The following is a 27,449-nucleotide window of genomic DNA, read 5'->3' as shown; positions in this document are numbered from 1 at the left end:
GTGAGATATAGATGGCAGGAGATGTCTGGATTTAAGCCCAATATACACTTGAGCCAACCTAGGTATTGCTTCTGGATTTCAGATGCAGGAAATTCAAAACTCGGAGATGGTCCCTGATCCAAATCAAAGTCTGTAGGGGCCAAGGAAAACAACAGGGTCCCAACCTTCCCACCTAAAACTTGCAAACTGGATCTCAGCATTCATTTCATTCCACAAATATTCCAGTTCTGCCTGTTTGACTGGATTGGCACAGAGTTTGGCCCCTTTGCTATTTATTTATTTGTTTGTTTGTTTCATTTATATCCCAGTTTTCTCTCTCTCCAAGAAGCTCAAGGTGGCATGCATGGTTTTTTCCCTTCCTTCCTCATTTAATCCACACAACAATTCCATCGGCTGAGAGGTAGTGAGCGGCTCAAGGTCACTCAGCTACCTTCACGTCTCCCTTGTCTTAGCCCACACGGGCTCTTAAAAAAGAAAGGAAGGTTGAATTTGAACGGATAGAAAACAACTGGCTCATTGTCATGATGACCAAACTAATCTACTGCTTGAAAATGCATGTAAATCAACCCAACTTACACATTTATTTGAGAGTTTGGGCCTTAAAAAAAGAGTGCTGCCCTTATATCAATTGATTTCAGGGTGGTTTACAAAAACGTAAACAATAAAACATATAATTTCTAACAAATCATAATAAAATTGAACTCAAAACTGGAATAGTAGGACACAGGCTGAGAAAAACTCAACCTGGTATTTCACATATTCCCCCCGATGCTAAAAATGTTTAAAATGCTTTGGATATAGTTCACAGCACCTTTTACTTATCAGAAAGTTCTTCCTGATGTTTAGTCACAATCTCCATTCTTGTAACTTGAAGCCATGGGTTCGAGTCCTCCCTTCCAGAGCAGGAGAAAACAAGCTTTCTCCCTCTTCTACATGACAGCCCTTTAGATGTTTGATGATGGCTGCCCTATTGACTCTCAGTCTCCTCTTCTGCAGGCTAAACATCCCCAACTCCTTCCAGTGGCAGAGGAAGGGGGTGCAGTGGGGGCAGTCCACCCTGGGTGTCATCCATGAGGGGGGAGACAAAATCCCCCCTGGGCAGATTGTTGCGCTGCCCCCCTGGGTGCCGATCGCCGCACCGATCGCCCCCGGATGACAATCGTTGCGCCAATCATCGCCAATGGGCGCCAATTGCCATGCCGATCGCCCTCCTGGGCAGCTCGCCCCGCCCCGGGGCGGCCCCCTGGTGACACTCGTCCTGCCCCTGCGTGTGGCTAGTTCCGCCCCCACAGGCAGCTAGCTCCGCCCCCAGGTGCATGGCATGTGTGCCACTCTGGGTGCCAGAGCAGCTAGCTCCGCCTCTGACTCATTCAACCATTCCTCATAAGGCTTAGTTTCCAGATCCTCGACCCCCTTGGTTGTCCTCCTCGGCACATGTTCCAGCTTGTCAATTTCCTTCTCAAAATGTGGCGCCCAGGAATTGCACCCAGGGCTCCAGGTGGATTCATCCCAAAGCAGGATAGAGAGGTAGTGATACTTCCCTTGATGCCCCTTACAGAAGTATTGGTACCTCTGAAGAATGATGAGTCTTCTCCCAAAACAGCAATAAAGTTAACACATAAGCCACAAATGATTTCAACACTCAATGTATACAGTAAGAAAGGTGCTATTGAGTCAGTGTTCCTAATTATGTATCCTTGCAGCATCAGTGATCTCTCATCCCTTGCCACTGCTATGCCCTTAAAAGTAAAAAACCACCAAGGGAACAGGGTGGATCCCAAAATGAAGGCGTCATAAACGATGGAATGCATGATGTCCCCATGCGCGCGGAGAATGCTACAGTGGCCTTTAATGGAGGCACATGGCTGATTCTGACTCGGCAAGGAGACAGGATGGATGCTGGAGCAAAGATTCCTTTTCATCTTGCTGCAATTGATGAAATTGCTGCATTTTTCACACACAAAAACACACCAACCTTGAAATACCCAGGTTTAACCTTTTGGTGGTGCCTTTGTAACTTTCATTGGGAGCAGTCAGGATGTGCTGGCAAACTCAAGCGAAACCACTAGGGGGCTCTCCGAGGACTCTGGTTTAAATAGTGAGTCGCAGGTGCAGCCGACTTTAGTTTGGGACGCTCCTCCATCCAGCAACCTGCTCTGAATTCTCTCGGATTATAAGCGGAGAAGGACAAGCAGAAGCTCGCTTTGCTCCTCTGCCAAGGTTGCTGAAAGAATTGTCTGGGCTCCGGCGCTGATTGATCCCCAAAGCTCCGAGCGAGGAATCGGCTTCCTTTGGAAACTTCCCAGGAGCTCCCGTGCTGCCGTGCAAGGAAGATGGCCAACAGTGGTCTACAGATGTTGGGCTTCATCCTGGCCTTCGTCGGCTGGGTGGGCTTGATCATCAGCACGGCCATGCCCCAGTGGAAAATTAACGCTTATGCTGGGGAGAACATTGTGACAGCCCAGGCCATCTACCAAGGTCTCTGGATGAACTGTGTCACGCAGAGCACTGGGCAGATGCAATGCAAAGCCTTCGACACCCTGCTCAGCCTGCCAAGTAAGTGGTTTGCTATGTTTCCTTTCAGTGCTGGGCTGGTGGGATTTCTCTTCAATTCGGCACACCAGGATTGGGGTGTCAATAAACTGCTTTTTATTGGTGATCAGCACTAAGGGGGTTAAGAATTCCAAGACAGAAGAGACAGGTTAACTTTTATAAGTTGTCAAATTACACACCTCAGCAAGAAAAACAGGCATCTCTGTGTTGCATGCGGACTTAAAGGCAGAAATCTTTGGTTTCCCCGGGGGAAACTTCTTAACCAGACTCAGGGAAAGGATTTTTCAGGCTACAGAGGCATTTCTCAGGCTTATGCAAGGTCATAGAGCATCAGCAAAGTCTTTTGCTCTTTTCTAATTCAAAGGCCACTTGGCTTTTCAATGCAGACAGGACTCTCTTCTCGGCTACCATTGCCTTAGCACAACAGTATCAGGCTGGTTGACAACAAAGAGCTCTGCGAGGTCGATCATCATCATGCCCATTTTATAGATGAGAAACTGAGGCTGGCAGGTGGCAGTTTTCCCAAGGCTGCTCAGTGAAGGTGGGAGCTGTTCTGTCTACCTGTCTCTGCAAAAGGCTCCTGGTAGTAGTGAGAAAACAGTTGCTAAGGCATGTAGGGAATTGTTGGTAGGGATGCAAATTCCTCTTGTAGGTTTTGGTCAAGATGCGCTTGAAAATCCTTCTGGTTGCTTCTCACAAGGGTGGGGACAGTAATTATGTGGTATCTATTTTGGATCATTTTCTTAAATGGTGGCCAGCTTCGGAGTTTCACACAACTCATTCCTCTCTGATGAGATCTGTCTAGTTCCAAAGCACACTACTATTTCATCTGAACTATTGGTTCCTATTGACTCAGAATTTGTGATTCTCCCTTCCCTAACCAGGGATGTGTGTTGAGGTTCCAGAGGGCAATTGATTTCAATTTGAATGTCAAATTTTCTACTTATTGATTCCTAAAGTCATATCCTGCCGTCATGTGAAAATGTGCCTCTGGCAATATGAGCAGCCAAACTGAAATGTTGAGGAACTTCAAATACGCCTGAAGGTTTTGCTTCATAGGCACAATCATGAGATATCACTGCTTCCCTGAGTTTCAATATGGATAATTTTAGACACTGAATGATAAAGAAGTTGACATATTGGCTTTTCCTTATACCTTTTGCTCACCCCAAACAGGTGCACCCCAAATCCGAGGTTGGGCGGCCATTGGTCAGGGATTGTTTAGCTGAGATTACTACATTACAGGGGTGGACTAGATGGCACTTGGGGGACCCTTCCAGCAATGTGGTTCAAATGTCAGCGTTGGGAACAGAAGCTTGGTCCCAGGGAACTTTGCTAAGAGTCCTGGAAGTTAGCCAAAAGGCTTGAGGGCTCACAACTGAGATGCAGTAGCCATTTTTCAGCAGTGGCTACTGACTGCTGTATCACGACAAACTTGTCCGTTTCATGTAACATAAGACTTTATTCCTCTGGGTAGCTGGAAGGAAAGAAAGGGGCGGGCGGAATAATGACTATAATTTGATTTGATTAAATACTGAGGCTGGCTTGGCAAGCGCACTTGAACACAGTCCGCTGTTTCTGGGGGGCGGAGGGAGACGATTTAGCAACAGTGGACACAATTAGCAGAGGTTGGGGTTTAGGAATTTGGCGAGGGTTTCCTGTGAATGTTTTCATGCTGTTCCTAGAAAGAACCTGTCGGCTGGCTTTCTTGTTGGCACCAGCAAGGCGACCAGATTCCCATCCCGTGGCTGCTAGAGAGGAAATTAATTGGGGCGCACAAGATAGGCGGTGCCCCTTCACCCTCTGTGGGGCGCAGTGGTCTCTGAGTTCACATCCTGCATTCAGGCAACAGCCTGCGGATAGAGAGCATGTGCGCAAGTGGAACAAGGTGTGCCCACAACCACTCCAAACTAGAAGTCATGGCTTGGGCATCGCTCCCGTTGTGCGTGTTTGGGTACACGTGTGTGTGGGGGTGTTTGTGTGGGTGTTTTGGTGTGCTTTCGCCAGATCAGCTTTCCTTTCTAGGAGTGGGTGGAATAAGCATGAGCTTGAGGGGGGTTAGTTGGAAAGACAGGATACACCTCCCTCCCATCACACACACTGATTCCCGGATAAGAAAATTTTCAAAGCGCCGATTTGAAAATTTAGAGTTTGTGCTTGATTATTTGGAAAATAGTGGACTCTCTTTCACTGGAGTTTTTTTTTTACCTGTCAGGTCACCTGTCAGGGCTTCTTTAGCAGTGATTCTTGCATTGCAGGGGGCTGGGCTGGATGACTCTTGGTGGCCCCTTCCAACACTACAATTCTTTGAGACTATGGATTTCTTCTAGCTCAACTTCAGCCATTCCAGTTAATACATTTTATGCATAGCACAGAGAAAGTGGGCAGAGAGGAGCTTTTCTCCCTCTCTCATAACACTAAAACTCAGGGACTTCCAAGAAAGTGGAATGTTGGAAGATTGAGGGCAGAAGACAAAAGGAAGTCCTCCTTTATGCAGCACATAGTCAAACTGGAACTCACTCCAGGGTCACCAACCTCGATGGCTTTCAAAGAGGATTGGACAAATTCACAGAGGAGGAGAGGGCTATTGACGGCTACTAGCCAGGATGGCTATGTTCTAGTTCCACTTTTGGAGGGCAGTAAGTGCTTAGGGGTAGGGACACGGGTGGCGCTGTGGGTTAAACCACAGAGCCTAGGGCTTGCCGATCAGAAGGTCCATGGTTCGAACCTAAACATTAGGAAGAACTTCCTGACAGTAAGAGCTGTTCGGCAGTGGAATTTGCTACCAAGGAGTGTGGTGGAGTCTCCTTCTTTGGAGGTCTTTAAGCAGAGGCTTGACAGGCATATGTCAAGAATGCTTTGATGGTGTTTCCTGCTTGGCAGGGGGTTGGACTGGATGGCCCTCGTGGTCTCTTCCAACTCTATGATTCTATGATTCTATGAATCCCCATGGCGACAGGGTGAGCTCCCGTTGCTCAGTCCCAGCTCCTGCCCACCTAGCAGTTCGAAAGCATGTCAAAGTGCAGGTAGATAAATAGGTACCGCTACAGCAGGAAGGTTAACGGTGTTTCCGTGTGCTGCTCTGGTTCACCAGAAGCGGCTTAGTCATGCTGGCCACATGACCCGGAAGCTATACGCCGGCTCCCTCGGCCAATAAAGCGAGATGAGCGCCGCAACCCCAGAGTCGTCCGCGACTGGACCTAATGGTCAGGGGTCCCTCTAAGTGCTTAGGGAGGCCAGTCGCTGGAAGCTGCGGGAGGGGAGAATCCAGCTTGCAGGTTTCACCAATAGAGCCACCTGGTTGGCCACTGTGAGAACAGGATGCTGGACTAGATGGGCCACTGGTCTGATCCAGAAGCCCCTCCTGATAATCTTATTTTTAAAAGCAAGAGATTTGGGGGTAAGCATTGCCCAGAAGGAAGCAATATGGTCTTGGGCACCCTTCTTGATCCTAGATGGCTGCAAAGTCCAGGTTGACTAGGGCCATTCCGTCATAAAAAGACCCTCTGTACTTCCTCAGATGCTCATCCTTGCCTTCATGTTTGTCCCTCAGTGCCCAGCACTGAGTTTTGGCACTGAAAAGTGGTGCTGGGTCTGATCTTTAATTAAGCCCTGCTCCCAGCAGAGTCAAACTGCTCAGCTATTCCGAGGGCGTCAGAAAGCACCTCTGTTCTGGCTCCTGTGTCTGTAGCTGGTGCCACAATCTGATTAGCAACCTTCTCTTGCTCAGCAAATCCCTCACGGTTTCCTGCTGAGCTCTGCCTGAACTGGTAAGACGACTCGTCAGGTGGCTGCCAAATGGTTGACAAATGCATGGTGGCATAAGCTTTAGCGGGCATGCGCCTGCCAGCTTCTCGGGTATGTCTTGCGATGTGGATTCAAGCCCACAAACACATGCCTGGCCTCCGAGGCGTTTAAGGTGCCAGAAGTTCCTGTGTCGCATTTGCTGCAGTTGCAACTGGACCGGGCAGCCGGCTGGTATGGCTCCCCTTCGAGAATTTGTCAAGGATACTTTGGAGGCTGGAACGACTAATGAGAAGAGGGCGAAACAGCTTTGATTCCTGCATTTGCAGGGGGTTGGGCTAGATGACCCCTGGGGTGCCCTCCAACTCTACCATGCTATGATGCTATGAAAATGTACTTGCAGAGTCTGACCTAAGGCGTTGAGGCTTTTTAATCCCATGTATGCATGGTGATGCTGGTGCTATTCAGCAATGCGCACACACTCCTCCCCTTCTCTGTTTCATGTTTACAACAACCCTGCGAAGTAGATTAGGCTGAGAGACCGTGACTGTCCCAGTGAGCTTGTAGCAGAGTAGGGAGTTGAAACCTGATTTGCCAGGTCCTAGTCCAATACTCTAACTGCTACACAATCTGGGCTCCGTAATACACTCTGTGAATGTTCAGAGACATGCTTTCCTTTGTTTATTATTTTACACCGCTTCGGGAACAGATTCTGGGTTTGAGCCATACCTCAACTTAAGCCACAGTCCCTTACGCCAATGGTTTTCAACCAGTGTGCCATGACACCTTTGGGTGCTTTGAATGTTGGTCAGGGGTGCCACGGGCAACTCTGTCCTCTGTCCCTCTTTCCTTCCTTCCTTCCCTCCTGCCTCTGATGCCCTCTTGAGTCTCTGCCTCCCAAAGCTTGCACAGCTATATAGAATCATAGAATCCTAGAGTTGGAAGAGACCACAAGGGCCATCCAGTCCAACCCCCTGCCGAGCAGGAAACACCATCAAAGCATTCCTGACAGATGGCTGTCAAGCCTCTGCTTAAAGACCTCCAAAGAAGGAGACTCCACCACACTCCTTGGCAGCAAATTCCACTGCCGAACAACTCTTACTGTCAGGAAGTTCTTCCTAATGTTTAGGTGGAATCTTCTTTCTTGTAGTTTGAATCCGTTGCTCCGTGTCCGCTTCTCTGAAGCAGCAGAAAACAACCTTTCTCCCTCCTCTATATGACATCCTCTATATGACAGCCCTGACTACAAGTTCCCCAGGCAAATGGTAGCTCTGGGGCTGGCCAGGGGGTGCTGGTTGCCAGGAGCTGAGGTGGCCTTAGAGTAGGCAAGCAAGTGGGTGAGGGAGCCCAGTATGCCAGTCTGCCAGCCCTTGCTGTTGGGAATGGATGGACAAGTCCCAGGCCTCTGTGGGGCAGTGTGAGGAAACACCTTCTTTGGGGCGGGGGGGGCGGGGGTGCAGCTCAGAGACCAGGGGCGGCAGTCACAGATGCCCAGAGGATCAAGAAGCACAAAGTGAGCTACGGAACGGGTTGCCGCCGCCGCCGCCTCTCTAGCATCGGGATCCTCGGATCCGGGCGCTGGAGCACCGCCGCTCGCAACCCGCTCCGTAGCGCGCTTTGTGCTTCTTCCTACTCAGGCGGAGGGGCGTCAGCCGCCGCCGCTGACGCTGCTCTCTGGCCTGCTCCTTGCCTCCGCCCCACCAGGAAGAAGCGAGGGGCGAGGCCAGCAACACCGGGGCCTCCACGATGGCGGTGGCGCCACTGCCACGGTAGCGGCAGCCATCGGTGGAGGTGGTGAGGGGGTGCTGCAATGCCCCCCCTGCAGAGTGGAGCCCAGGGCGCCCCGCCCCCGCCCCCTATTGCGATGCCCCTGCCCAGAGGTCTCCCAAAGAGAGGGGAGAGGAGGCTGGGGGCACACTTCACAAGGGGGGGGGGTATGGAGAAAGGGTGAGAGGCTACCTGCTCTGCAGGCAAGGGGTGACATAACTGGGTTCCCACAGGGGAGCTGCAGAAAGAAGGTAGTTGGTCAAGGGAGGCGTGGACTCAAAAAGGTTGAAAACCTCTGCCTTATGCCCCAAAAATCTGAGAACGTGGCAACTCAGCCTGCCAAGATGACCTTTCTGTTCTTTGGATGAGACATTCATGCAAGGGTAATTAAAATCCACGCCCTGACACCCCGTATTCTGCAAAGGGATCGTCACTCAGTTTCTCCCTGGGTCTGAAGAAAGGTATCATTTGCAACCATTAATAGGATGCAGGGTTTATTTGCCTCAGTAAGCCACCATCCTCCCTGTGCTTGGGTGTTGCCACCCAACATCCCATACCTTCAAGACTGATTCTCAGGCATGAACCTGTCTCCATGCCGGGGCCACACCCTGGCAATGCACACACACACCCTGCCTTTCCCTGTTTATGAGATCCTGCCCCTGGAAAAAGGCTGTCTCTGTTTTGATCCTATTTTTACTTTTGGGGAATGCCTTTTAAATGCTTTGTGAGTGTGTCCACACTCACCTTCATGCTCCTTGCGCTCCACAACGTTTCTCCCTATCTCTCTGGAAATTATGTCTCTCTATCATAACACTTTAAACTTTTTCTGTCGTGGGGAACAGCTTACTTAAGAAAGTAAGCTGGATCAGGCCAGGTATTCAGAAGCATTGCTCCTTCCAACTGTGGAGTCAGAGCAGAGTCACCAGAGCTTGTAGACATTGAACGCCATGGATGCTCTAATCCTCTTTTAAAAGCCATTGAGGATGGCAGTCATCACTGCCTCCTGCGGAAGAGAGTTCCACAGTTCAACTACACATTCTGTAAAGAAGGACATTCTTTTCCATGCCCTGAATCTTCCAGCATTCTGCTTCATCTGCTGCCCATGAGTTCTAGTAAGAGAGAGAGAGAACTTTTCTGCATCCATTCTCTCCACGTCATGCCTCATTTTATAAACTACTACCATGCCATTTTATAAACTTCCATCACATAAATCTGTGTCGAAAGTGAGGCATATTAAGGGGGAAATTGCAAAGTAGCAGAAGGCAGGGAAGGAGAAGACGGCAGTGAATAGATCTTCTCCTTTGAAAGCACCACTTTCTTTCTGCAGATGGAATTGGAGGAATGTTTGATGGAGCCACACAAAAAATCCCAGGAACCATGGGCTGATTTTTGCATGGATCCGTGCATCTGTTCCCCCACTTTCTTGAGCGCTGACCCTTGCTATTGCCAGGGAGTATGGATCAAGCCAAAATAGACTGAAGGAATCAATGAGAAGTGGACGCCATTTCATTGCTCTGACTAGGATTTTGCTAGTTTGATTGAATATGGATTTGGTAGATGTGCCAAGATCCTTGAAGATGGGTGTGGCAAAAACAACAATAAATGATTTAAGAGGCACTTGAGCAAACCGGATTTCCAAACTGGTCTATGTCACAGATGCAGAAGTAACCAGATGACCTCACTCTACCTGATACTTAGCACTTTGCAACGGCACAATGCTTGGTTTTTTTAAGGCATGGCTAACCGAAGTCAGGTTTTGGATGACCAAATGGATACTCCACGATTGTGGGTTAAATCTGGGTGTATTCACGCTGAGTTCAGCAAAAGCAATCACATGGCTGCTCGTTGAGCGCAGCAGCCAAAATTGCAGGTCAGTCCAAATTTTAGCTTCTGCCTCATTTGAAGAGCTGCCAAGAGCGGGTTGGAGGGTGTTGTGGAGCACATCAATCTTCCCACATGTTGCTCTGGGCTTCTTCTGGAGTGTGTGGTTTGCAACTCTTGCGTGATTCGTGTTCTGCTCTTGCCCCAACTCTGTCTTCTTGGCTCATCATGGAGGTCCAGATTGTGTAGGGTGTTTGATGAAAGGCAGGAGAGAGGGAGGTCCTGGCTTGCAGAAAGAACTTGATGCCCTATCCTGAGCTTAATATTTCAGTAGCCCTACTCTGAAGAAAACTTAGGTGGACTCCTGCCTCGGTTCTTGATGAGAAGCCTGTGGGGCACAGCAGTGGGGCAAGCAGGCAGGTGTTTCAGCACCAAGGTCAGTTCCAGGTGTCTTTTCAGAGGAGCTTGATTCCTCAGTGGGTACCAGATTCATGTGCTTGGGTGCCATAGGGGCTGACTGGGGACTCCTTGGCTCATGAGCCTCAGATCGGATAGCCTTGGACTGTGGCTCAGGCCTGATCCAGGTGCCGGGATCAAGGTTGCTTTTTGACACCTCTCCCTCCGGTGCTGCTGACTTTCTGCATCCGGTCAGCCCCTCTGCCTCCAAGTCAGAATTTGAGCTCAGATTTTTCATTTATTACCGTAAATAATATAATAATAATTTATTATTTATACCCCGCCCATCTGGCTGGGTTTCCCCAGCCACTCTGGGTGGCTTCCAGCAGAAAAATAAAACACAGTGATCTATTAAACATTAAAAGCCTCCCTAAACAGGGCTGGCCTTCAGATGTCTTCTAAAAGTCTGGTAGTTGTTTTTCTCTTTGACATCTGATGGGAGGGCGTTCCACAGGGCGGGCGCCACTACCGAGAAGGCCCTCTATCTACTTCCCTGCTTCTCGCAATGATGGAACCACCAGAAGGCCCTCGGTGCTGGACCCCAGTGTCCGGGCAGAACGATGGAGGTGGAGACACTCCTCCAGGTATACTGGACCGAGGCCAAATCTGTATACAGCCCTGTATCTGTAGATTTCGGGGCGGTTCACAACATAAAATTACAATAAATACATCATATTAATAAAAATACATCATATTAATAAGACAGGAGTGCCTGGCGTGCTCTGGTCCATGGGGTCACGAAGAGTCGGACACGACTAAACGACTAAACAACAACAATTAATAAAAAACAAAGACAACCCAATAACCCCCCCCTCCAAAACACATTTCCAAAGGCCTGGTCGAAGAGGAAGGTTTTTGCCTGGCACCTAAAGGTGTATAATGAAGGTGTCAGGTGAGCCTCCCTTGGAATAGAATTCCACAAATGGAGCCACCCAAAAAAAGGCCCATTCTCATGTTGCCGCCCTCTGGACCTCTCATGGAGGGGAGGCACACAAAGAAGGGCTTCAGAGGATGACCTCAGGGTCTGGATAGGTTCATACAAAGAGAAGTGGTCATTGAGGTATGTTTTCCACTAGGTTTCTTTCCTAGTATCCAGATCAAGCGAAGTAAGAGCACTGCGTTATTATGCCTGGGTCAGGCCACACCTGGAGTCGTGTGTCCAGTTCTGGGAACCACAATTTAAGAAAGGTGTTGACAAGCTGAAAGGTGTGCAGAGGACGACTAAGATGTTTAGCCTGGACAAGAGGAGGCAAAACGATAGCCATCTTCAAATATCTGAAGGGCTGCCCCATGGAAGATGGAGCTGCTTGTTTCTGCTGCTCTGGAGGGCAGGACCCAAACCAATGGATTCAAATGACAAGGAAGGAAATTGAAACTAAACATTAGGAAGAACTTTCCGAGGGCACAAGCTGTTCAACCGTAGAACAGACTCGCTGGGAGGTGGTGGGCTCTCCTGGTTTTTAACCAGCTATTTGGTGGCCTTATGCCATGGGATGCTTTCGTCGAGCTTCCTGCTTTGCAGAAGTTTGGACTGGGTGACTTTGGGTCCCCTCCCAACTCTACAACATTATGTTTCTATGATCTTCTTCCAAGCATGAGGAACTTTCATCTTGTGCAATCTGATGGCCAGGCGAGCCTCTGCTTGCCTTTCCGGCAACACCTCCTTGTGGAATGGCAAGCCTTTTATATTGTTCAGCATCCAGACCCCAAGCCTGTTCCTCTCCCTTCCCAGAACATCGTCCTGTGTGCTCTTCCCAGGCCTGCTCTTCCACTGGCCTCTGCCAGCGATGGAATTTAGGGCAGGGTCTCGACTGGAGCTTTCCCTTTGTAGTGGGTCTGCTCCCTGGCTGTGTGGTAAACATCATGGCCAGAGAGGGTAGGGCAGCTCTCTCCCTGTGGTGGCAACTTAAGGACAATTGCATTTATCCATTGTCTTAGAACCGCTTCCATCCTCACCCCACAGAACACACTATAGTGTGTATCTGTGTTTTTTTTAGGAACTGCATGTGTTTTTGTGCAAAGTTACTGATAGTATAATGCACTTTACATAGGCTCGTGGTTTTTTAAATTTTTAAAAAATAAAAAATAAAAACGTAAGCTATAGCCAAATGTTGACAATGGAACAAGTTATCTAAAGGGATTGTGGTCTCCCCCCCCCCCCCGTACTGGGCAAGCCATACATTGGGGGTGTTTTTGCTCTGGATTTCCTGCATCATTGAGTGGGAGGGTTGGGCAACAGGGACATCTCATTCCATAGAATATTAGATGTATTCCTTGGCTGGAGAAAGGCATTGCAAAATTCAGAGAAGTGTGAATTTCAAAGGATGGCTGTGTTCCAGTTCTGGTGTTGGTTCAGAAAGTGGAAGTTACTTAGATTTACCCTTAAATGTGAACGGAATTTAATTCAGCTGTGATACCTTCACTGGAGGGGGTTGGACTGGATGACCATTTGGGTCCTGTCCAACTCTACAGTGCTGTGGTTCTACGAATTCCTCCCCCTCTCTACTTCCAGATGACCTCTTTCTTGAGCATTTATCCTGATTTGTTTGCATAAGATGTTCAGGGAAGGAGCACCTTTTGTTTTATAGTGTTTTTAATATTCTGTTGGGAGCCTCCCAGAGTGGCTGGGGAAACTCAGCCAGATGGATGGGGTATAGTATAAATAAAATAAAAAAATAAATATTGTAATATAATGCCACCATTTCTTGAGCATGGAAGTTCTGCCTTGTTTGCTTTCAGGTCATACAACATCCAGCAATTGCCATCCCACACTTTTCTGTGCCATTGTTTCCTTATAAAAAAAAAAGGTCTGATTATTATGTTTTGGTGAAGTGGAGTGATCCACTTTAATTGTGCAACCTTGCACAACTGCCTCTGAGTTCAGAGAAGGAAATGCTTCTCAATCCCACAATGTGGTCTTGTGCTTGCCGACTTCCCACATGCATCTGGCTGGCCACCGTGAGAACAGGAGGCTGGGTTTTTAATGTATTTTTAATCTTTGTTGGAAGCTGCCCAGAGTGGCTGGGGAAACCCAGCTAGATGGGTGGGGTACAAATAATAAATTATTATTACCGGTATTAAACAGACCCCTTCCGACCTGATCCAGCAGACTCTTCTTTCATGTGAAATTGCTGGAGTCTGGCTGAATCCCCCTTGCAAAAAGCAACAACCTGGAAGTGGTCAGACGTGACTTACTTCCGAGTAGAAGCAGAAGGTGCTGTTTATGGATGCTCTGCTGTGAAGGAAAAGCTACTCGCTATTAACCTGGCTATGAAACATTTCACATTTCTTCCGTGGAAGGATGAAGGAGGCCTTTGGATATTAGAGGCAGGGGGCAAATGCCAAGGAATGACTCCCGCATTTTGGTCCTCTTTGCCTATAGCCGGAAACACAGTCCTAGGCAAGAGGGTCTGATCTGGAAAGGCCATCCGTGTATGCCTTTTCTCCTTCTTGGTAGCACAACAAGAAATTTAGGCTTTTCTCAGCACTAACTAAGGCTTTGAATTGTGCCTGGAAATCATTGATGAGACAGAGGCAGGGTGTGGCTGGGGGTTCTTTTTCTTCTTCTTCTTTTTTTGCAGAAGCTGCACCCTTTGGCCACTCTCCAGAGTCAGCCCTGTGTAAGAAATCTTTTATAAGCAGTTATCCTTTGAGCAGGAATCTGCCTCCAGTCTCTATTAAAGGGAGAGAAGGGAGAAACCGGATGTGGGTAACAGCAGGGGAAATTACCACATCAAAAAATATCTTTTTTGGGACATCCAGCCTGATGACAACAATAAGTTTGGGGCAAGGCAGGGAGCGTGTTGATGAATTGGGAGGGTGTGCAGCGCTCCAAATTTAAGAGTCACATGCTGTGTTACAAAAGCCTTTGGGTGCAACATTTGGAGGAATATAAAATGCAGAACCGAATTTCCTGTGGGGATTTGGGATAGGGCTATTGGCTCGAGAGGTGCTTCCTCCCCCCCACAAGAACATACTAAGAGCCTGCTGGATCAGGCCAAAGGCCCCTCTAGTCCAGCATCCTGTTCTCCACAGTGGCCACCCGGGAGCCTCAATGAGAAACCCACAAGCAGGACCTGAGCAAAAGAGCCCTCTCCTCTCCACTCCCGTAGTATCCAGAAATTGGCATTGCTGCCTCTGGCTGTGGAGGCAGAGCAGACCCATCCTGGCTAATGGGTATCCCCTGTCTTCTGGGCTGGTGGCCATCACTTCCTCCTGTGGGAGTGAGTTCCACAGTTTAAAATTGTTGTTGTTGTTTAGTCGTTTAGTCGTGTCCGACTCTTCGTGACCCCATGGACCAGAGCACGCCAGGCACTCCTGTCTTCCACTGCCTCCCGCAGTTTGGTCAAACTCATGTTCGTAGCTTCGAGAACACTGTCCAACCATCTCGTCCTCTGTCGTCCCCTTCTCCTTGTGCCCTCCATCTTTCCCAACACCAGGGTCTTTTCCAAGGATTCTTCTCCTCTCACTTTAAAGTTTAAAATTATTTACAGCATCTAGTCTGGGCATAAGCAAACTCGGCCCTCTAGATGTTTTGGGGCTACAACTTCCATCATCCCTGACCACTGGTCCTGCTAGCTGGGGATGATGGGAGTTGTAGTCCCAAAACATCTGGAAGGCTGAGTTTTCCTATGTCTGGTCTAGTCCATGGGTGGGCAACCTTTGCCAACCTGATGCCCCCATCCTGTCATGGGCAACCTTCCAGGGGCTGCAGGCCAGTGGTTGGCAGGGCCAGAGTAAAATACAAAACCTCTTCCAATCTGCTTTTCTCCTTACAGGGGGAAAGATACGCATGCCTGAACTGGGAGGGGGGGGGGTTAGTGGAAGAAACAACTGGCAGAAAAAAGCATTAAGCGCTTCTTGCTCCCTCCACAACCATTGGACTTTCAATTGACCCCCCCCCCCAAAAAAAAACCCCACCTGTGTTTCAGGTGTGTGTTTCTTTAAGACTGGAGTTAGTTATGCACACCTGCATGTATCATCTGGCTCAGTCTCCGGAAAGCCCCATGGATGGTGCCATCCAAAAACATTTCTGGCCGGGGATTCCCACATGAGCTGGCTGCGCCGTGATTCATCCTGACTCCTTGCCTCTGTTCCCACCAGTATCAGTTGCATCTCCATATCCCTGGCTGGTTTCATCCGTCCTGTGCTGCCCTTGGGCAATACCAGCCCTCCTCCTGAAGTCCCGGGCTTTGCGGTTAGAGATGTGGCAGTCTGCATGTGCAGAAGCACCTGGGGCCGCCTGGCTACCTCAAGGAGACCTCAAAAAGACCACCTGGAGCACTTCTAGGAGGTTCTCACCTTGGCTTTCCAAGAGAATAAGAAGAGCCTGCTGGATCAGGCCAGTGGCCCAACTAGTCCAGCATCTTGGTCTCATAGGATACTCCAGTGGTACGCAGGATTCGAACACAAGAGCAGCTCCCCACCTGTGGCTTCCAGCAACTGGGATTCAGAACCATTACCACCTCCAACAGTGGAGGCAGAGCATAGCCATCCTGGCTAGTAGCCATCAATAGCCCTCTCCTCCTCCATGGATTTGTCTAGTCCACTTTTAAAGCTGTCTTGTTCGACAGCTGCGAGAGCCTGAAGAAGTCCTTTCCTTTATTCATCCTGAATCTCCCAATTAGTTCAGCCTCACTGGATTTCTCCAAGTTCTAGCGTGGAGAGGAGAACAAGTTTTCGTTCTCCAGTTAGTTACTTTCATATTAAAATGCCAACCAAACTGATTTTCCCCGTCCATCGCTACTTGTGCCCTCACTTCCCCTGGTGTTTTCGACCTGCCTTCACATCTGTGACTATGATCCTGGCTCCTGTTGACTTGACTGGAGAGCTATGGCTCCTTCCAAATCCTCTCACATCCATTGAAGAATCTCCCTGTGGGTTCTAATCACCCACAAACACATGCTTCTTTTTAACCTCCCTCTTAAGATCATGAGGAGGGCAACAAAATATGATCGAGGGCTTGGAAAACCAAGCCATATGAGGAATGGTTGAGGGAACCGAGCGCATATAGCCTGGAGAAGATTGAGAGGTGATATGATAGCCAACTTTAAATATCTGAAGGGCTGGCACATGGAAAATGGAGAAAGTTCATTTTCTGTTGCTCTGGGAGGGAGGACCCAATCCAAGGGATTTAAATGACAAGAAAGGAGATTCAAACTAGACGTTTGGAAGACCTTTCTGGCAGTGAGAGCTGTTTGACAGTGGAACGGACCCCATTGGAAGCTGGTGGACTCTTCTTCCTTGGAGTTTTCTAAACAGAGGTTGGATGGTAATCTGTCAGGGGTTCTTTAGCTTTGATCCCTGCATTCCAGGGGTGTGTGTGGACTAGATGACCCCTTGAAGAACTTTCCAAATCTACAGTTCTGATTCTCCAGGAGAACTTTAGATCTGCCTTTAATCCCTCAGCCGTGTCTTCTGCCAAAGTGTAGCTATTACGTGGGTGGTATTTTTGCACATCTTCCCAGGAAATCAGAATTCCAGAGATCTCTGCTACTGACCAACAACATCATGTGTGGCCTTAAAATAGCCTGAGCCCCCTTTGTGGTCATCTGGAGGGTTGGCAATCCTTGTTTACCCAGGTGTTATAGGAAGCCGCCCATTTGGTCCTCGATTTGCTCACCCACATGACTTAGGTATGTGTGTGATAAGTGTTAGGTTCGGCCTCAAGTGTCATTTCTAAAAGATGGTTTGCCTACAATTAACAGTTTTTGCCCCATAACTCATTTCCTGGGCTGTTGTTTTTATAATGCTTACCTTCTTGAAAAGTGGTTGTTCTGGTTTTCTGAGACATTTTGGTTGTGTGTTTTGCTTCTTTGTTTTCCTAAGGAGCATCAAGCTTAGCTTCAAAGATAAGAAAACTGTTTTAGTTGAGATTCCTGCATTGCAGGGGGGGGTTAGACTAGATGACCCCAAAGGAAACATTCCAACTCTACGGTTTTCAAGGCTGCTCCCATCACAGCTCTAAAAACACAACAACGAGATTTGCACATTCTCACTCTCACTCCTCAGGTCTGTGGAACATCTGGGATTCAAAAATTGCCATTAGATTGAGATCAGTGATGTTCCTTGTGGCATCGGTAGGAGAAAGGCACATTTCTGCCATAATCAGCCGAATCAGCCACTGGCAACTGTTTTGGAAACGCTGATAGTAAAAAAGCTCAGTCTTCAGGGCTGGGAAACGGCAGAGGAAAGGGGGATGATAACATTAAAAACCATCCTCTTCCTCCCTTCTCCTCCTGTTGTATTGCAAATCGCTTGGGTTAAAATTGCCAAAAAAAAAAAAAAAAGACTCGCAGACATAAGTGGAGAAAAGGTTAGATCCATTACGCTGTAACAAGTTGGAGGAACTGCATGCAAGCAATTAACCAAATTAACAGAATTTAATTAACCAAATTAAGAGAATTGCAGGGAGGTGAGGCCTTTGCTAACTCCTTTAGGGAAACATCCCTCTAGCTATCTTGGCACAGAATCAGAGGATTGTAGAGTTGGAAGGGACCCAGTGGGTCATCCAGTTTAACCTGCATAGTGAAACCATGGAACTCCCTCCCACTGGAGGCAGTGATGGAGCCCAAGTCGAATGGCTTTGAAAGAGGATTGGACAAATCCACGGAGGAGGAGAGGGCTATGGGTGGCTACAAGCCAGGATGGCTCTGCTCTGCCACCACGGGCAGAGGAAATCAATGTTCTGAATGCCAGTTGCTGGAAACCACAGGAGAGGAGAGCGGCTCTGGTGCTCGGATCCTGCTCTCTGGTTTCCCACAGGCAACTCTTTGGCCACCGTGAGAAGAGGATGGGTCCATGGTCTGATCCAGTGGGCTTTTATTACATTCTTATGTAGGAATCACAGCTAATGCAGACACCGGGTGTGGATCCCCAGTTGAGGACGGGGAAGAAATAACTCCCTCTTTGCTCAGTGAACCTCAAAGATGAGCCTGGCAAGGGCACCTAAAGGGCAACTCCACAGTCCACCAAGCATAAGCACTGCCCAATTGCCAAAGGGTGCCCTCCACCCAACCGTGCCTCAGTTTACTTGCTGTTTTCATTCCCGCTTCCTTACCTGCCCATATTTATGGCCAGCAGTAAGCCGCCATGCCACACAATTGCCTAAACACCAGTCAACTTTGTCCCTACAGTGTGGGATAGGCAAAAAAGCAAGGGGCCTTCTTCACGTCAATAAGGAATTTCCTCTGCAAAAAATTCCTACTTCAATAGTCTAAGGAAGGGTGGGAAGGTGCTATAAAAAGAAAGTAAGTGGCAGGAGAGGAGTCAATTTATAAATTGAGCTCTCCCCCCCCCATTCTCCTTTTGGCCTCACGTGGCCATCCACCTAACCCCTTCCGTCCAGGAGGGTCAGAAGCACTCTCCTCTTCTTCAGCTGTGGCTCTTGCATTGAAAGGGGTTGGAATAGGTGATCATGGTCCCTTCCAACTCTACACTCCCCCAGCTTAATATCCTATGGACTTAAAAAATAAATAAATTGTGGAAGTGGGGGCTATTGGGTTGTTGTTTTTATTTTTATTATGTATGTTTTATTATGTATTCTGTGAACTGCCCTGAGACCCCTGGCTATAGGGCAGTATAATAATAATAATAATAATAATAATAATAATAATAATAATAATAATATATCAGGGATGACATTGTTGGGGTCAAAAGCCCCCCTGCTGGCCAAAGGATGAGGACAATGGAGGGTATGTGATTTCATTTGCACCCCATCCTTCCTGTAAGGAGGTCTCAGAGTAATGTACAGAGTGCATGCAGAATCCCACTGGGTTCAGTCTGAGCTGCTGAAATCCTCTGGATCATTGCGCCTTTTCATCTTTGGAAGTGAGCAGCTTAGAGCCAACACCCTAAACAAAAAAACCAAAAACAAACTCAGAGCAAATAAAAACTTTTTACAAGATGAACCGGATCTTGTGAACCAAGCAAGTCCAAACCCCTTTATAAGCAAAGCTGAAGAAGAGGCCAGAGGCAGAATTTTGTTCTCAGAAAGGGTGGTGTCTGGCTTCAAGGAATCCGGATAAAAATTTGGCATCGCTCCCCTTACACCACCACCCCCAACATGTTTGCTCAGAAACTGGCCCCACTGAGTTGAGAGGGACCAAGGACCTTGGCAGGATCACAGCTGTTGTTCAAGAGTTCACGGGGCCACACACCCAAAGGCGCCTGCTGTCCCTCTCCAAAAATAACCTCTTGGGTTGCCTGAATGATTGGGCTGGCCGGGTCAAGAGGACCAGTCCCTCAAGCAGCTAGGCCAGTACTTTTCTTAAACTGCAGGAGGGGCTAACAAGCCCCTCTGGCGCTCTCCGTGAAACACATGAACTTTCTTCATGAAGGATGGAAGAAGGCGGAAGAGAACTTTTGGCTTCCTCCAGTTCACTGCTGCTGTATTCTGGCAGAAATTTATTTGTCTTAACATGATGGATAGAATTATAGAACAGTAGAGTTGGAAGGGACCCCAAAGGCCATCCATACTCTCCAAGTGTCTCTATTTCCCAGGGATAGTCCTGGAACTACGAAAGCCGTCCTGGTTTCTGATTTGATCCCAGAAGGTCCCTATTTCCCCTGCCTGTGCAGAGTACGGGCCGAGGGAGCAAGCAGACACTTTGTAAGCAGAGCTCTGAATCTGAGAGAGAGAGAAAGAATGGCTTGCTGCGTATCTTCTGGCGCACTGCTGTTGATACAGCCTGTATCGTTTGCAGGGCTTTCGTAGGCAAACAGTGACTCAGTTTCTCCTTCGTTCTAATGGGAAGGAGGTTGATCCGCCTTTCATCAGTGATGAGCTCATTGACTTGGAAATTTGTCCTGGCTCCAGCAGCTTCAAAGAGGGCGGCTCATATCAGAATACAGCCGGTGGCTGCGTTCCTAGATTCACATACCTAGGTGTGAACCCCATTGAATTTAGTGGGGCTTACCTGTATGTTGATGTGGATAGGACTGTGCTGTTAAAGGATTAAGCCACTTGCTAAATGAATTCAGAGGCTGTTAAAAATAAATGAAGGATTAACATCGGAAATGTTTTATTGGGACTTTTTGAACCAACCAAAGAAGGCAGTACAATGTGAGATCATCACTCCTCGAACTTCAGAGCATGGGAACTCACCCAAAGATACAAAATCTGGCATAAAATTTGGTCTTTTTGATTGTATTATAATTCGGAATGTATTTAATGTGGTTTTATTGGATTGTTAAGGGTTAAGGGTTAAGGTGGCTTAATACGTCTCCGTGAACACACCACTCACTTATATAAGGCCTGTTTTAATAGCTATCCCTTCTGCAAGCATGACTGCGGACAAGTATCTGTGAAGATGCAACTCCCTCTCTGTGTAATTATTACATCCTTGGGACCTTGGATGCATTCGAAACAAGCACCCGGGTATCGGGAATCTGCCTTCAGAATGGCGAATCAACTTGTGGAGCAAAGGGGATGATAAAGGCACCTCGGAGAGAGGCAAAGGGACCTCCTCTTTGCTCAAAGATGCTCTTGGCATCTTGAGCAACACCTGTTGCCCTTGCACTGTTCCAACATTGGGCAATGGTTCACATCCTGCAGCATTACCCCTCCTGCCTTATCTAATCTCACAGGAGCCGCCTGCCTGGATCTGGTTTCTTATCTGTGCCAGCCTAAAATTGCATCAGGAGGAAAATCCTGGGGATATTTTACTATAACAAGAAAAGTCTCACCATGGCGTGGCGGCGCGACACGCAGTGATAAATTTGGTTCGGAGGGTGGACAGATGGCAGGTCAGGGACCTTGGGTGGATGACTTTGGCTGTGATTCCTGTACTGCAGGTGGTTGGACTAGATGGCCCTGTGGGTCCCTGCCAACTCTGCAGTTCTATGACTCTACGTCTGGTCAGTTTCCAGCAAGTCACCTGGTGGTTGCTGAGATTCTTTTTTTTAAATAAAGCATTTTATTGAATTTTCCAAATAAACACATTTAAAACAATAAACAAAACAAACAAACATTCAAAAAACAAATAACACACACAACTATCTTTTTAACAATTCTCCCCAAATTTCTCCTTCTCAATGCTCTGCTGAGTTTGACTTCCCTCCCTCCCCTCATTTGGTTTTCTATTCAGCTCTTATCTCACAGTTCCTTTATTCCATCCATTTAAAATTAATTTGTAGGATTTATTTCAGTCCTGCAAGTGTCTTTAAACTTCTACAGTTCTTTTCCATATAGTCCACAAATTTACTCCAGTCTCTTTGGAACCTTGCTTCCCCCTGGTTCCGGATCCTGCTAGTCAGTCTCGCTAGTTCCGCATAGTCTATCATTTTTGTCTGCCACTCTTCAATCGTCGGTAAGTCCTGAGTTTTCCATTTTGGGGCTAATAAAGTCCTAGCCGCGGTTGTCGCATACAAAAATATTATATAGTCCTCTTTTGCAATCTCTTGTCCAATAATTTCTAGTAAAAATGCATCTGGTTTTTTGGGGAAAGTATACTTAAAGATCTTTTTCAGTTCAGTATATATCATTTCCCAAAATCATTTAACTTTTTCGCATTTCCACCGTGGTTGCTGAGATTCTTGCAAAGTAGGGTGATGGGTTTTGGTGCACTTGCAGGCGGGACCTTAAAAGCAGGAATCTTTTGCCCAATGTGGGTCTCGAAGCCACAACGCCGAGTCTGGATGTTGGGCTCTTGCCACATTCTTACGCTATTCTGCAACATGACTGCCAGGTGGCCTAAATGGATCAGTGGTCTGACTCATAAGAAGATCCTGTTCTGGATCAGGCCAATGGGGCATCAGTGGAGAAAGTGACCTGGCCAGTTCAGCCCAGTAGGAGGTGCCAAGATCTGCACAGGGATAGTGGGAAGGGGGTCTGTCAGTCTGAGGAAGGCTTTGCACCTCCAGGACCTCAGCAGGATGGCACCCTGGATGCCAATGGAGCCATGTCCAGTCAGCATGGGCTTTCATGCCCACAAAGTCACTTGGCTGCTCCCCACATTTGAACCGTGCTCAGTGCTTGACTTGGCCTGCTGGATGGAATCAATTGCTGCTGCGACCACAGTCTGCAGGGAGGGGGTTGGGAAGAGCCTTTGCCCAGTGAGAGAGCTGGATTTGGCTCAGAGAGATCCTGCCTCCCAGTGCTGGCCTTGCTGGGCTGAACTGGCCAAGTCACTTTCTCCCCACTGAGTTCCTCCACACAAAATCAAGGCCAGCATCCTGCTTTCGTAGTTGCCACCCAGACCACAACCAGGATCCGAGCACAATTATTACTTTATTACCGGTATTTATCCCATTTCTATATTGCCTTTCCTCCGAGAATAACAGGGCGGGTTCCAATATAAAAACTCAACAGTACATACTGCGGCAACAAATGAAAACCATAACCCACCACACACCCAGTTTCAAAGGCTACAGATTCTTTAATTAGGCAAAGGCCTGGGAGAAGAGGAATGTTTTCACCTGGCACCTAAAGATATGCAATGAAGGCGCCAGGCGAGCCTCGCTGGGGAGAGTATCCCACGAATGGGTGCCACTGCAGAAAAGGCCCCGTTTTGGTGTTGCCACCCTCTGGACCTCTTAAGGAGGCACATGAAGAAGGGCGCCAGAGGATGGTGTCAGGGTCCAGGTCGGTAGTCATATGAGGAGAGGTGGTCCTTGAGGAGCCCTCTGCCCTCCTGAGGCTTCTGGCAACGGGTGTTCAGAAGCGTTGCTGCCTCCGAGTGTTGGAGGCAGAGCAATCGCCATCGTGGCTGGTGGATACCCATAGTTCTGTCCTGCAGGACTCAGCATTAAGTGGTTCCCTGTCTTCTTTTGCAGCTATCCTCCAGGGAACTCGGGCTTTGATGGTGGCCTCTATCCTCTTGGGGCTCATTGCCTTCTCCGTCTCCTTAATCGGAATGAAGTGCATGAAGTGCATGGAGGACGACCTGGTCCAGAAGATGAGGATGGCCATTATTGGAGGAGTCTTCTTCCTGGTTGCAGGTCAGTAGCATCTCTCACTCCCCTCGGACAGCTGTTTTCTCCAGGGAAAGGGGAAACTGGATGGGGAATAGGGTGGGTCATAAAAAAAAAATTTTTTTGGCAAATGGTTGAACGTGCAGTGAAGGAGGTTACTAGAGCATCTAGGATAGTTATTGGAGAGAAAAGACGTGATGCTACCATCAAAACAACAATGAACAATCACTCTAAATTCCCAAAACAAGAGACAAAGAAGGACTTTGCACCAAAATAGACGTTTGGTGTAATGCATAAAAGCATATTTTTAGCATGATGTAATATGGTGTACGTGTACAATGTATATATTGCATAAGGCATAATTTTATTAATTACACAAAATGTAAGCATTTAGTACAATTTATACCAAGTAATTAAGTATAATGCAATGTTCTGACGCAACACATAATATGAGTGGCGTTTTATTGTTTATGTTTACTTGTTTAGTACACCATTTGCTTAATTGCCCCATACAATTTTTTCAAAACCATTGGTTTTTCATGTAAATTATCAACATGTTTTGTCTTAAATAAATAAATATTGCAGAAAATAAGAGTATGCAACTATTATTGCTCCACATAAAACCTAAAATTTATGTTTATTAGTTCACAATTTAACATACTGAGAATTAAATGAGTCAAATTCCTATGTTTTTATCACTCGTAGTGAGGCAAAATTTCAATCTGTAGGAGCAGGGTCTAAATATTAACCGATTTGTCCCAAATTTGAAATTTGACTATGTTTATACCATTCGCCTGAGATAAGATCAAGGGAGGAAACATTTTCAAAAAATTTTTTGTTTATGACCCACCCTAATGGGGAAGTCACCAGAGATGGAAAGAGAGGGGAAGACCGCAAGATTGTTGACTCACTGCCTGCCTTTTTTTAATCTCATCTCCATTTACAGGATTTGCCGCCCTGGTGGGGACTTCTTGGTATGGGAATGACGTCGCACGCCAATTCTTCGACATTTACACGCCTGTCAATACCAGGTAAATGCTGCCCTCATGCAACAACAACTTATTTCTTGTATCCCACTCATCTGACTGGGTTTCCCCAGCCACTCTGAGAGGCTTCTAAATATATATATATAAACACCATAAAACATCAAACATTAAAAAAAAACCTCCTGATACAGGGCTGCCTTCAGATGTCTTCTAAATGTTGTGTAGTTCTTTATCTCCTTGACATCCGGTGGGAGGGCGTTCCACAGGGCAGGTGCCACTACCAAGAAGGCCCTCTGCCTGGTTCCCTGTAACTTGGCTTCTCGCAGCGAGGGAACCACCAGAAGGCCCTCGGCACTGGACCTCAGTGCCCAGACTGGATGATGGGGGTGGAGTGATGAGATAGAGGGATCAGGGTTGCTTCAGAGGCCAGCCTAGCTGGACATCTGCCAAGGTCCACGCTTAAGCAGGAGCCCCAGCGCTGACCTCCAGAGCCCTAAGTACTAAGAGCTCCAATTCCAGCCACGGCTGACCAAACTGAAGGAGAACTGCAGGCCTTGTCTGGGCTAGAACATATTGGGCTGAGGCCATTTAGAGAAAAAAAAGTGAAGGAGTCCTTCTTTTTATCTCTCCTGAAACTTCCAACCTTCATCTTCATTGGATGTCCTTGATTCCTTGTGTTATGAGAGAGAGAAAGGGGCCGTAGGCAGGTGTAGGCAGACAAAACATTACGCTGCTGCCAAGAGGGGGGGGATAACCTCCTCTTCCTTTTGAACATCCCGCTTGCCAAAGAGAGTTGTGTGGCTTCGCAACCTGCATGTTAAAATCAATTCCTTCTAAACTAAGGGATCCATTGTGACCCCGTCGACATTCCACACCGAAGGCAATGTCTGGTCCCTTGGCACAAATGCTGGAGCAAGTTTTCATACATGGCTGATCATTTATGATCAGGGTATTAAAGCAGATGAACCAGACCAATGCCTTGAAACTGAATCACATCACCTGCAAGTTTCGTCCTGCTTTCCGGACGCTTGTGAAAGCCCCGAGTGACTATCATACATAGCTGTACATGTCAGGCTGCCCCAGACGGATGCAAGGAGGCCATGCCACCTCACACACAAACATATGTGGAGTTATGAATAGGAATATTGTTTATTCATATAGCTGAAGCTGTTCCAAAAAGCCAAAATACACAAAACAAAATAAAACGCGGTGCACAGTTAAAATAATTAAACCAGGCATTCTGTGAGATAAGAGTTTGCTCCCCTGAAAAATTTAACTTACCATCCCCTCTAACTTTTCTCCTTAAAACTGCCCCCCTTAAAACGGGCCGCTTTTCCAGAAGTGTAAAGGGAGACCTGTCCCCCAATAAGAAGTTAATCAGATAAATCTCTCAACTGAGAGATTTAAACCTTTGGCCAAGGCTTCTCTTAAGCCCTTGTAGGTTGGGCAAACCATTAAGTAGTGGGGTGAATCTTCCTGCACATTCCCTCTGTGGACCTTGTTTCTTTCAGTACCAAACCTGCATTAATTTCAGCAGCTGACTGCGGGGAAGGGTCAATGCCTGGAAAGGGAAATGCAATTAATGGTTGGCTGTTATTGGTGGTGATTCATTGGTGTTTTTCTTTCCCCCTTCTCCTCTTCTCCCAGATTTGAATTTGGACCCGCTCTCTTCATCGGCTGGGCAGCTGCGTCCCTGACCATCCTGGGAGGGGCCTTCCTGTGTTGCTCCTGCCCTCGCTCCGAAACCACCTACCCACCAAGCCGGCCGTACCCCAAGAGCGCCCCCTCTTCCGGGAAAGATTACGTATAACCCGGACTGGAGACGGAGCAAATTGCCTTGGCATTTAAGAAACCAAAGGGACGCTGACTTCTCATAGTCCTTTGGGAAGCAGGGCATGGGCCTTTGCCCCCCGCCCTGCTCTCCCTTGCATAAAACAAATGCGTATATTTATATCGATGCCATCCATGTGTAGCCATTTCTTCTTCTGCATGGGCAAATTCGTCCCCATCCTTCCAACAGATGAGGAGGCCCCAAACATGTACATAACTGTTGTGAAATGGCACCAAATGTATCTCCCTTTCCTTGAGGGTATGAGACAAGCAACCCCACCAGTTCCCCCCAAATATTGTTTGTGTATTCCCTCTTTATTCCCTTCCTGTGTTAGGGCACTCAGGCATGGGCCTGCCGCCTCATTCTGCTTTTCCTTTGTATATATTTCGATGCTGAAGTGGCAGAAGGGGCACAGGTCTAGCGCAGGAGGAGGCCAGAGGTTTCAAAACCTTGAATGAGGGTCTGCTTGGAGAATCCGTTTGAATGCATGGATGTGTTTGGTTTCTGTTCCTCTCCCCAACCCCCCAACCCTTTGCCAAGGATTAGTTGTGTCCCAGAGCAGCCCCAGTACCCCTGCTTTTCCTGCATGCATAGAAGTAAGGCAGAAGGCCTCTGGTCAGAGAAGCTGGCCCTGTTTGACTCCCCCCAAGGTACTTGGCTAAGGAGACCCCATTCCACAGCTAAGGGTGGACCTAAGGGGTTGGCCTCTGAGATTTTGCTGCCTGAGGGCAAGGGCAAGACGGGGACATGGATTTCTCAAGTCCAGGTTTGAGTTACAGCATCATAGAATTGTAGAGTTGGGAGGGACCCTTAAGGGTCCTGTAGCCTGAGCCCCTGCAATGCAGGAATCACAGCTATAGAATCCCTGGCAGGTGGCCATCTTGAAAAACCTCCAGCGAAGAAGAGTCCACCACCTTCCATTGTTGAATGGCTCTTAGGCTCAGAAAGCCTTTCCTTGTGTAGTCGGAATCTCCTTTCTTGTAACTTGAATCCATTGGCTCAGGTCCCCCCTCCAAAGCATCTTATAAAAATAATAATCTTCCACGTGAAAAGCCCTTCAGATACTTCTCTGTCTGCCATGAAGCTCCTTGGGTGACCATGATAAAGACTGAAGATGTGTGCGCGCCTACTTGGGAGTAGACCCCCTTGACACCAGTGGGATTTACTTCCCTTCTCTCTCAATCAAAGCCTGCCTCCTAACCCTCCCCGGTTTGTGATTGTGGTTCAGTCCAAATTTCTCCCTGCCTGTCTGTATTAATTGGCTAAACTTCAGTGCCTGCGTGTTGACAGGGTGGGTTGGGTTCGGGGCTTATCTATGAGGATGTTGTATAAAGTGTTGACTGTTTTCAATAAATGTAACCTTTTCCCTTTTTTTTAAA

At 47.8% G+C, this 27,449-nt stretch overlaps 1 protein-coding gene across 1 annotated transcript; it reads left to right on the top strand.

The window, feature by feature from the left end:
- Positions 1–2,094: 2,094 nt before the first annotated feature.
- Positions 2,095–27,449, top strand: CLDN1 (claudin 1). Its single transcript, XM_035133405.2, has 4 exons — positions 2,095–2,556; positions 23,116–23,280; positions 24,200–24,284; positions 25,887–27,449. The coding sequence occupies exons 1-4, from the start codon at positions 2,334–2,336 to the stop codon at positions 26,047–26,049; spliced, it is 636 nt and encodes a 211-aa protein (XP_034989296.1). The 5' UTR covers positions 2,095–2,333; the 3' UTR covers positions 26,050–27,449.

Source organism: Zootoca vivipara, chromosome 5 (assembly GCF_963506605.1).
Source record: "Zootoca vivipara chromosome 5, rZooViv1.1, whole genome shotgun sequence".
Lineage (NCBI taxonomy): Eukaryota > Metazoa > Chordata > Lepidosauria > Squamata > Lacertidae > Zootoca > Zootoca vivipara.
The sequence above is the reverse complement of the archived record's forward strand: the minus strand, read 5'-3'. Positions and strand labels throughout refer to the sequence as shown.